The sequence below is a fragment of the Channa argus genome, chromosome 8 (genome assembly GCF_033026475.1).
Source record: "Channa argus isolate prfri chromosome 8, Channa argus male v1.0, whole genome shotgun sequence".
Lineage (NCBI taxonomy): Eukaryota > Metazoa > Chordata > Actinopteri > Anabantiformes > Channidae > Channa > Channa argus.
Window position 1 is genome coordinate 19,843,857 of NC_090204.1, and position 12,191 is coordinate 19,856,047.

Below are 12,191 nucleotides of genomic sequence, written 5' to 3' on the forward strand. Positions count from 1 at the left end.
CTTTTTTTCCCATAGAAAATGAATGGAAGGCACTTAAAATTTCCCTTCAACTTGCCACTTTTCATCTGCCTCTTGTGTCGTCATACTTTGGAGTAGAAACTTCATTTAAAGTTTATACGGGTCTAGTCCCTTTCAACTTTTTCTGGGTGGATCAGCTTCTTTCTATCTTTTATACTTTTTGAATAATCGCAGTTTTAGTTTTAGGCAACTTTTGGAGCTTTTTCAACTTTTCCATTAGTGTGTATTGCGGAATGTTGGAGCAGCTAGAGTGGGTGACATCACACGCACTCTAACTTTTCAGCTTCCACTTTTAGCAACTTTTTTCCTTCTTTTCCTTCTTTCCTTCAGTCAACTTTAATCTTACATAAACAAACTATACATCAGAATGTAGGTATTTTTGTCTTCTTTCAGTAAATGTAACTCTCATAGTGACAGGACTGACGGTTCTTTCTCCAAGTGTCCAGAAGCAGAGAGAGTGCCGTCAAAACTCCCATTGGAGCCCATTATAACAGAGGTTCTTAAATTCTAATCAAATCACAAACGGGGGGCTGTTTTAAAATCGCCACCACGCCTTCATTTTATGGAGTATCTTCAAATAAAGTACATCAGTGTGTTCATTGAAGCCTTTTGTCACTCACAGTTTTTGAATTGTTTCGATAGGACTAATACTTTTTCATATTTTGAGCATTTTGCGAGGCATAGTCTCAGCACTTTTCCAGCCTGCCTTTGCATTTGGCTCACATGACTCAGCAGGCGGGCAGCGGGCAGCAGTCATTGTCATGGTAACGGACACAGCTGCATGACGTCATGTAATCAGCCTCAGAGCTGTGTCCACACACTTTACCTGAGTTTTTCTCCCTCAACATACACAGTGGAGACACACACAGACACACACCCTCACAGACAGGAAATACCCTTTCAAAATAAAAGCCTTTCATAATATGTTATCCACTTTTTAGCATTTAAATGCTAAAATGACTTTGTGGTGAAGTTTCCCTACACACACACCCTCACAGATAGGAAACACACTTTCAAAATAAAAGCCTTTCATAATATTTTATCCACTTTTTAGCATTTAAATGCTAAAATGACTTTGTGGTGAAGTTTCCCTACACACACACCCACAGACAGGAAACACACTTTCAAAATAAAAGCCTTTTATCATTCTTATTTTAATTATTTAGCATTTAAATGCTAAAATGAGTTTGTTTTGAAGTCTCCCTACAGTGGACACACAAACTACCACGCAGACACAGACAGGAAACACACTTTCAAATTAAAAGCTCTTTTCAACTTTTTTTTTTTTCAACAGTTTTTCAGCATTAAAATGGTTCCTTCATTTCTAAGTAGTTACTTCTAGCTTTTTTCTTTACACTTTAATAGCAACTTTTTTACTTTGCTTCTTTTTTTTGTTTCTTTCAACTTTGGGAATATTTACCTTTTCCTTTGTTTCTTACTACTTCTTTCCACTTTTGTTAATCAAGTTGTTGCTTTTTCACTTCTTCCTTTACACTTTTAATAGCAACTTTTTTACTTTGCTTCATTCTTTGTTTCTTTTAACTTTGGGAATATTTACCTTTTCCTTTGTTTCTTACTACTTCTTTCCACTTTTGTTAATCAAGTTGTTGCTTTTTCACTTCTTACTTTTTTCTTTACACTTTCAATAGCAACTTTTTACTTTGCTTCTTTTTCTGCTTCTTTACACTTTAAATATCAACTTTTTACTTATTTACTTCCTCCATTGTTACTTTCTACTTTTTTCTTTTCTTAATTCAACTTTTCCTGGGATTTTGGATTTTTTCCTTTTCTTGTCATCTTCTTCTTTCTCTTTTTGTTTGTATTTATCTCTCTTCAGCGTTTGCGGCTTTGAACGTACAAACGCCTCTGCTCTCAGCCGCTTCTGAGCGGTCGGCCTCTACCGGGCGACTTAACAGCTCTCCCACGTAATTTCCTTGGAAATTGCCTTTTCTAGTTTCCTTTGTAAACACACAAAAGAAGGGGGAAAATTGTAATGTTACTTAGATTTGCCAGATCGCGATAAACACAACTGAAAGTCACACTCTCTGGGTAAATTGTTGATAACACAAGAGCCTTAACTTCATGAAGTGATATGTCATTGTTGGATATGTAGAATGTTGTACCCCCCCAGTATAACAAAAATAAATAAGTAAATGATGCTGGTTAAATATTAATTAGAGAGTGAAAGAAATCTCAGGTTGGCTTGGCAACCTGTTGAGAACAACCAGGGTAAAACAAAGTTTCAGCTGGGTCCTGTAGACTAAACAATGTTTGACAGTCCTGCGTTGAAATCTGGACCCTGGAATTTCATGTTGTAGACCTCTAGTTAGGTGGGAGCTGCCTACAAGGGCCAGTCCAAAATGGATATCTTTCAACTTGAATAATGATGGAGTAACTCAAGCTCAGCCTTGAAGCAGTTGGTGTCTTAACATAGACAGTTCCAAGCCTATAAACCACGGTTTTTCCTGGAGCTGCAGCTAATGACTTTCCACGTCAATTTTCCTGCTGCTTGATTGAATGAAACCCACCTCATGGAAACATCTTGGTCAACAGCTTGTTATCTCTTTATTTAAAACCGTTAATTAGACAAATTACTGTCTAGGTTTACATCTGTAGATTGTAGCTGTGGTTTATAGTGTTGAAATGTTTATGTGAAGCGTTGCCTGAATGCGTCTCTGTCAGCGGATTACTGGGTTGCATGTTAATCTAATCACTTGATGATGTGCCATGTAGGTGTAGTGCTTTTCTGAGAGACTGTAAATTATGGCTTATGCACTCTTTGCCTTTGGTTGTAGTCTCCTCTTTATCTACGCTGGACATCTGAACAGCTATAGTACTAGTAATCACAGGAGTAAGGTGGATTGTCTAGCGAAACCCGTGATTAGTCACATTATGGTCTGTCTGGTGGTATCCATTTGTTCCTGCGAGTAAGCTGAAAATTGCTTTCTAAATAATTTTCTTGCCAAACAATTTTTCAGACGAATTCTGAGGACTGTTCCAGCAAGCATCAACCAAAGAAAAATCTAAATTCAAGATGCATCTAACTCACCTTTTAATGCATTTTTCTTTTCCTCTTCTGTAGATGGTCCTGACCTGCCCAATGCCGTTGGCTTCTCCCCTCCTTCGAGCCCTAACCCGACCAAGAAGAGCAGTTCCATCAACTGGTCCTTCCCAGATAAGATCAAGTCCCCACGCACTGTCAGGAAGATCTCCATGAAAATGAAGAAGCTTCCAGAGCTTAGCCGTAAACTCAGCGTTAAAGGGACCCCGAGTAGCAGTAACAGCAACAATGGCAACGGAAATGGCCACTTAGAACCAAGACCACGTTCCCCTCGAAACACCGGGAATGAGACTGTCCTCCAATCGTCAGGGCCTCCTAGATTAGCGGCGTCTGGGGGCGGGCAGGCGAGCCGTAACGTGATTTCCCGTTACCACCTGGACAGCAGCGTATCCACGCAGCACAGCTTCAGCAAGAAGAAAAACAACTGCAGCTCGAAGTCTGCTAGTAAAGGCGGTTACCTGAGCGACGGTGACTCACCGGAGCTGGTGGCCAAATCTGGGAAGCACGGTTCTGTAGAGGGGAAGGGAGGGAAAGGAAAGGAGATGGAAGGAGGTGGAAGCTCCAAACTTAATGGCTCAGAGCTGGACATTGATGCTTTCCGCCATTATAGCTTCACAGAGCAGCCCAAGTGCAGCCAGTACATCTCCGGACTGATGAGCCTGCACTTTTACGGTGCTGAGGACCTCAAACCTCCACGCATTGACTCTCGAGATGTTTATTGCGCCATCCAAGTGGACTCTGTTAATAAAGCACGAACCGCTCTCCTCACATGTCGAACTACCTTCCTGGATATGGACCACACCTTCAACATTGAGCTGGAGAATGCACAGCACCTGAAACTGGTGGTGTTCAGTTGGGAGCCCATGCCAAGGCGCAACCGTGTCTGCTGCCACGGCACTGTGGTCCTGCCCGCGCTGTTCCGGGTGACGCGTTCCCACCAGCTGGCGGTGAAACTGGAGCCTCGAGGGCTGATTTATGTCAAGCTGAGCCTGATGGAGCAGTGGCAGAACTCGCTGGACGGTCGGCCAGATGGAGAAAGGGAGCCCCATGTGTTTGGTGTGGAGGCTCGGAAGGTGGTAGAGAGGGAGAACACCGGACTTATGGTGCCCCTGCTCATAAACAAGTGCATTAATGAGATCGAGAAGAGAGGCTGCCAGGTGAGTCTGTGTGTGGTTCATGGAGTTTGGCTTTGAGAAAAAAATGTCCCGACATTCTGAAACAAGGCATTCAAATGATTCTGTAGCTTCAAATATGACACAACATTGCACCCAGGTAATATTTTGACATGTTGCTTTAGTGAGTTGGATGATTGCGGAGTTGTCAACTATGTCACATTTTTCCCTTTAATGACCTCAAACTGAGTCGTGGCACAAAGAGTTCGTACTCATGCGTAATGTTGGAGAAGCCATTCAAATCCCCGGCTGGTGGGCTGCAATTATATGATGCATTTCTGTATGAGTGCGCCCTCATGCAGAGCACCCTTTTAGCTTGGTGTGCTGTGACATGACAGCCTGCCCTGCAGCCAGTAATAACACCTGATGAGTGGCATTAGCCGAATGGAGACAGGAGATATACGACATTTGTGGTGACACTCAGCCTTCCTGAGGCTACTCGCTCTTTTTTATTCACAATGGAGAAAGAGTTCGAGACTTGTGTGGTAATGGATCACGTGATCATCCCTTGCTTGTCACCCCTCCACATTTCATGTACTCTGAAGCCCAGAGAGAAGACACAGAGGCAGCGGTGTCCACCTAATTAGAACTGAGACAGTGGCAGTAAAAGTGTCTGGTCACTGACTGATCACTCTTGGGGTGGGTGGGGGCATGCCAGGGGTAGCTGGCCTGGGGCCAAAAGGCAAACATTAGGCCTCCCAAGGGGCCTGTCCATCAAACTAGACCCTGCCCTGTGCCACTGAAACCAGTATAGTAAACTATTATAACAGTAGCATAGTGGTAACAGCAAATCAGATTTTAAGAGACATTAATAAGGAGACATTTGTCCTTATTAGATATATGATGCTTGGTAAACAGAGTTGGTAGAGAGCGATCTAGTGGTTGATGTCTGCATCCATTAACCTATAATTCACAAGCATGTTTAAAGGCTCAGCTCAGCCTTTGAAAAATGCATCTTAAATAGCTTGTCTTGTCTGGGCCAGACTTTAAGGATTTTTTATTTATTTATGTGTTGATTATTTTTGATCACTCTTCATCTTTCAGACCGTGATAAATATAGTGAGAAATCCCACATGTGCCCTGCGTTACATCTGTCTAAGTTGCACTGTGACCCACCCCCTCGTGGGACAGGTATATACGTAACTTTCACTTAAGTCTCTGCTGAGTTCATTCAGGTTTCCTGTGTTTATGTAATTCACTCTGCTTTATCTGAACATATAGTGATTCCAATCAGTTCCTGTCTCTGATTCTCTGCCTCTGTCTATCCTTCTGTCTTTTTCAGTCAGTCTGACACTGTTTTTTTTTTCTAATCATTCCTCCTCATTCACACACACACACACGCACACAGACACTTTGCTGCCTTCTTTTCTATCACGCTTAGGGTATCAGTCTGAGATCAAATATAAGTGCTCCCCCAGGTTGCAGGCAGACAGGGGTTAGGACGTGTTGACACCAGATCCCAGAGGAATTTGCAGGCTGTGTCACTAAAGCACGCATGGCTACACATGTAGCAGTGTGCCTTGACAAATCATTATGTGTGTCTTTGATGGAGGCTCCTTTTCAGCGTCTCCCCTTGCATGTCCTAAGGGCTTCTCTGAGCTTTTAAGATGCTGGATGATTGTGGGTGTTTTGAAAAAAAAAAAAAAAAAAGTCAGCACCAGAAGTGGATTTATGCATCTGAAAGGTCTAAGTAACCTACATACTGCCAAACATGACGGAAGACGATACACTCTGGTTGGCTCAGCAGAGGCATCGTTTCACTGTCACCAGAATTCTTGTTAGAGCATTGGTAAAGTTTTCTCCTCTTAAACATGTGAACAATTATTTTCAATATGAACAAACGAAATACAGGGTTTTTGTATAAGGACCCAAGTGAGGAAATATGATGGCAACAGGGATTTATTGCAACAATGTGTTATGGTAGAGAAACAACCTAAAATGGACAGAGAGGGCAGGATACAGAGAACCAACAGACTACACCAAAAACAATGAATACAGATGTAAGTGCTAAGAAAACAGATATAAGGTGCTGGGGACCCTATAAAATCCTAAATGCGTGAGGGGAGCAAGAAAAAATTAAAACATAAGAAACTAAGAAGGCTAAGAAAAACTAATTGCAATAGCACTGAGAAAACCACACACTCACACGGAGAGACCAGGGGAAACATACAGGAAACTGCCGGGCAAATATTAACAAAACCAACAATATGGACCAGTAATATTAAACCAAAAGGCACATACAAGAACTACCAGGGTCAGATTACAACGATAGAATAACGGGTGCACACATACAAGGCCCAAATCACAAAATGACAACAAACACTAAACCAAAAATGTGCAGGAGTCAGATCAGAGGGTCAGAAGCGGGAGTAAAGAACCAAACTGTGTGAGTATACAGATGCCAGTAGGCAGGAATGATATCATATAAACAGACGGAAAACAGGAGCTGAAAGACAAGGAACAGATGAACAAAGTGAGGGAGAGCAGAGCAGGTCCAGCAGCATAGGGTCTAGCGGGGGACTGTGGGCCGAGCAAGGGAACAGGTGAAAACAATCAGGGCTGAAGATGAGCGGTGAAGCAGCTGAAATGACTAGATAGGAAGGGGAACAGGTGGCTTACAACATAAAAGCTGTGAAACAGGAAGCAGGGTGGTGGAAAACTGAGTGAGGGGGGAATCAAGAGTGACTGGCAGAGATGGATAGGGAATACAGGAAGAGACAGAGAAAGGGGCAGAGAGCGGGAGTGCTGGTATAAGAATTATGCTCTGATATTCTTATCTGATGTTAAAGCTATTAAATCGAATCTTTTTCGATGCTCTGATCATCCCTATTGGTGTATATGCCTGATGATATTCACACTGTTTTTGTGCTGACGTATGAAAATAAACACAAATTCAGGTAGTCAACTGTAGTTTTGTCTAAAGCGGATCAATTTGTCTTGACTTTGAGATATTTAAAAAAAAAGATTTCTCAACATTTCTAGAGAAAAGATAACCCAGTGTGCTCTGTGTTATTGTTGGGATCTACTTCCTTTTATTGCCATTGTCTTTTCGTAGTTGTGTTTGCATACGTACATGTTTTCCTTTCACTCTGCATTTGAGGAATTCTTGAGTTGATGTCATTTTTACGTAACAGTGAGAACAGCTCATCACACCGTTGTTACTATCAAACATGTGAGTCATGATTAGAGGAAGTAGTCAACTTGGTAGATTGACTTTGCTTAAATACTTAAGAGCATTAGTGCAGTGAAATGCACTTTCTTCCGTTTCTTCTCCTTTGATGTTTCTGTAAAGCTATTAATCTGATCACTGGTCTAACAGTAACCAAGCATCCGCATTTATGTTGATGGGGGGTCGTTGTGTTTTGCGGTTATTGTGACTATGTTTTTCTGCAAGTAGACTTTGGCTGGTGCTGCTTGTTTTGTTGCCCGGCAGCCCTCTTTTTGCTATGTGCTGCTCCCCGCCTGCATTCGGGGTCTCCCTAAAAACGTTTTTTTTTTATTTTTAATGGACTTGTTCATTGTGCCCATTGACTTCTGCTTGCTCGCACACAAAGACAAATCCCCGGTTAATCTGTCCTCCTCGCTCCCTCTCGTGTGAGGTTTTGAAAACACTGCTCAACTCAATGAGGAGAGCTCTCAAGTACTCGGCCGGGCCGGACGGGGAGACGCTCTAGTGCTGCTACCACGCTGCAGCCCGGACTTTGTGTTTGTGTGGAACTGGACCCGACCCGCCATTCACAGCCCAATGACTTAACGCGTTACCGGGGCAACCACGCCACTTGGTCTGCTATGCCGCATACCAGACAGACACATGTAGGAGAAATTATGGTATGTCTGGTGCTGGGGCCTAAACCCAACATAACAAGGTGACCAGTGGTGCAGAGTTTCAACGATCGAATGTCTCAAGGAAATTGTTAAAGAGTTCTTTCAGGTCACACTCTGGAGGCTTAGGTAAAGAAACATAAATGGTTTATCGTGGTGTGTTTCCACTTTAATGCTGACTCATCTGCTGGGTTTCTAGAGGAGCTCGTGTTTATGCATTCAGTCACAAGCGTGGGGCAGATTTATCGCACCTCTGAGTGCTCTCTGGTACAACACAGAGCACATTTTCATTTTTAGATAAGCCAAGTGATGAAACGGGCTTCATGGATTGTATTGAAATAAAGCTACGTGCAACTTTCTTTAAAGCTTTTTTAAAATAAACAGAAGGGTTTTAAAGTGACACTATAGATCCTGTGAAGGAAGAAATACTGTGGTCAAGTTTAAAGTTGAAACATTAAAATCATAAGTAATAAAACACACTGAAGTGCATTTAAGTATTTGCATTTTTTGCTGCTTTGTATAGTAAGTGAATTAATTATTCCTAACATGTACCACTGCTCATTTCCTAAGCCACAGATGTTCTCACACACATTTTAATTAAAACCTGGACTAACTTTCGATCAAGTCAGGCTGCCAACATGTTCTTACACATGAAAAAGCCACTCTGCTCCCTGTTTTATTGCACTCAGGCTTTACTTGACCAATAGCTCAGATGGATTTAATTCGCTCACACCAATATACTGTGTTTCCATCCCATTTACAGTATATCCATGAGGCTTGGCTAAAAGACAGAAAGCCACTCTGTATAATGCAGTACAGTTATACATCACTGCAAACTACAGGCTCTAAAATGATGACTTTAATAGCTTCCTGTTGGGGGGCTTGTTGCTGCATTCACTGTAACTACTGCAGGCCAAGCTAATAAGCTGCCATTGAACACCGGCTATTGAAATAAACACCTTGCAGCATTCTGGAACTTCTCCACCTGTGTCCCATCAGAAAGTGAGAAAAAGAGAGTTTTAGTTTGAAATATGAAAAAATGTGTGAATTAAAAATGTGTGCCGCCACACCTCATGTTGAAGCAGAGCAGAGTTTTGAGTTACACGGGTTTTTTTGTGAACATACTTTTGGCTTCTGTCCAGCACATTGTTGAAGTGCAAAAGTAGAACCTGATAGTTTGTGAAGTTACTACATCTCTGTCAGCTGAGTTGATTCAACCTGAGTGTGACTGTTTTGTTTGTGTGCGTTTGTTTCCAGGTTGTCGGTCTCTACCGCCTTTGCGGATCCGCGGCCGTAAAGAAGGAGCTACGTGAGGCGTTTGAGAGAGACAGCCACGCCGTGGAGCTGTGTGAAAACACATACCCTGACATCAACGTCATCACGGGTAAGATGAGACGATAAGAAACCACAAGATCACCACACACACAGACACACACACACAGACTCGGTATAATTAGAAATTGGTAATTAACTAGACGGCATTGCCAAAGAGCCCTGGAGGCCATTTGGCGTCAGAATACTTTTTGAAATACTGTCTTACCTGTACTTCATTAGGATATTACATTATGGAGTACAGTATACTAACCATTAGGTACACTCAGGTTTCCCGTGAACCTTCCCGTGACGTTCCACCACCGCCTGTTTCCCTAGATTAATTATTTGATCTAGTGAAAAGTTATATCATGGTTTTAATGTCCTGTTGCTTGTTTTGTCCTAAAATATCATTAAAACTAATTTTTCTTCCAAAGGAGATAATACAAAAAAAAAATCCTCAAATTTACTGAAATAATAAATTTGTGGTAAGAATTGTTGCTGAGTCATCTAATAGTTGAATTACCTGATCATTTAAGCTGCAGCCTTAATGGATTTGTAACGATCAGTTCGGCGAATAAAATGACTAAATTGTTTAGAACGTAGTTTAGAGAGTTATGTCATGTATTTTAGTTATTATTATTATATATACTGTATATATACTGTACATCTTTAGATTTAAAACAATAAAACAACTCAACTGCAGTAAAACAGAGTAGGAAATTGAAAGGAGGCCGCACATACTAAACTCAAGGAAGTAGCACTGAAGAAAAGATAAAGATGAATGAATGAAAAGGGCAACGCAGTGTATTACATCTACAATATTAACGAAAACAAATGTGAGATCACTTGGATGGAGCCTGAGTTTAGTATGGATCCAGTAAATGTGTCTGAACCCATGTGTCCGCTGCAGATGGGTCAGCACACGAACCAGTGGGCGTCTGCCCTGTGGAGTAAATGCATTCCAGCAGTCAACATACCTGCGTAGGCCAGTGCCTGAGGGAAGAGCCCACATGCACAAACACACACAGATCTGCTCTTTGCTGTACATTCAGCTCATTCTTTCTCCTCGTGTGGTTCAGACATGCTCTCTACTGTCCCTCGGTCACGTCTCAGTCAACTCTTCTTTTGAAATGTACGCAGCTCAGCCTGATAACGACGGCGTCTCTTTACGTAAAGCCACTCATGTAAATGTCCTTCAGGTTCTTGTGAGTTGAGTCCTTTTTGCTCTGACGCTGAAAAGGGAAACAATCACAAATCGGTTTGTCAGTTTGTCATAATTATTGATTTCAGCGGTGCCACAGATTTAATGACTCCATCGTGATATTTTTTTTACTCCCACAAAAAGAGGAAGCCCATGGGCATTGTAGGAGCTGCTGTTGGTTTGTGGAAGAGGCTCTGTGTAGGCGTCGTCCCATCATGCCTGCTTTGATCCGCCTGCATTTACATGGCAGGGCAAAGAACACAGTTAACAGTTGAGCGGGTTAGAAAAAAAGGGCCAGCACCAGCGTGGGCTGTTGGTTTTTCACCGCTGCCTAAATTTGCTCTGCCAAGCGAGTTGCTGTTGTAGATGGACCTGAGTGACTGCAAGAGGACAGGGAGAGAGGGTTGAAGCTGAGGCACATCCGAGGTTAATAGTCTGTGCTGCAAAATTTTTAGTTTATCTTCGGTTATTTTCTAAATTAACGTAGTATGTTCAGCAAATGCCAACAATTACTTTTATCTACTCGTGTTTAGTGTTTGCCATTCTGCAACCTGGATTAGCTTGTTGGACTGTGGCACAACACATCAGCAAGAGAAAACCCTGCACTGAGGTGATTTGTTTCTTCATTCCACAACAGGCAGTGGACAGCTGGTTGGAAAAATTTACCCCGAATTTCCACCGAGCATTTAGAAATGAATCCTCTTGTTTTCCTCTTTTTTTTTTCTGGACAACAGCAGATGTTCACGTCACAAATTAACAATTTAATCCGTGTCACACACTTGCAGACACTTAACGTTAACAGTAAAATATTAATATTAATTTACAAAATGACCAAATTATCCTAAAAACTAAAAAATAGACAGCAAGTTGGCTGAACTTTTTTCAGAATTTCCTGACAGTTTACATTGTAAATGTATTATCACGGTGGAGTCGGACGAGAGGCTACTGTGCGAACGGATGAGCAGAGAGGGCCGGTGTGTCAAGCAGCTAATTCCGAAATGGAGGTAGTGAAAGGGATTATCCAGGGGTCAGAGTTCAATCCAAAGCTTGCAAAACATGCTCAGTGTCTGGCCCTCCATTGTTTGGAATCCCACTCCCATGTTTCAAATCACAAGCCACTCAAATGAAGCAGAAAAGTGTCATCAACATGTTTCAGCGTTTTTCTGCTCAGGAGTTAGTGCGTTCATTACACTTTCTGTGAACACGTGGAGGCGAACAAGAGGTTTTTATACCTTCCCCTAAATCGTCATTGAAAAACTTGATACTGGCTCAAGTACATTTTGTATTGTTGCATTTTTATCAAGTGGTGAAAATGCTGTTCTTGTTCTCAACTACCTACATTTACAATGAATGTAACAGACACAATTATTTCTTTAAAAGAAGTAGAGGAATTACTGCAGAAATCCGATGCCCCCATTAATTTAAAACATTCAGCTTTTGTGCAAATTAACATGAGTAAAAAATAAAAACTATGGACTGTCCAAGGACAACAAAGAAGTGTTTATGAGATGTCTGAAATACTTGGTAAAACTTCAGCTTGGAAGATACTGTAAACTGAAACTATTAATAATATTGAACTTTCCACTTGCTGGTGACATTGCTC

The 12,191-nt window shown here is 41.7% G+C and overlaps 1 protein-coding gene across 1 annotated transcript in view; it reads left to right on the forward strand.

Moving 5' to 3' along the window:
* syde2 (synapse defective 1, Rho GTPase, homolog 2 (C. elegans)) overlaps positions 1-12,191 on the forward strand; it is a 52,604-nt gene that overhangs the window by 23,798 nt on the left and 16,615 nt on the right. The window contains exons 4-5 of the mRNA XM_067513234.1: positions 3,101-4,236; positions 9,331-9,457. Coding sequence (XP_067369335.1) covers positions 3,101-4,236; positions 9,331-9,457 — 1,263 coding nt within the window. The remainder of the gene's footprint in view (positions 1-3,100; positions 4,237-9,330; positions 9,458-12,191) is intronic.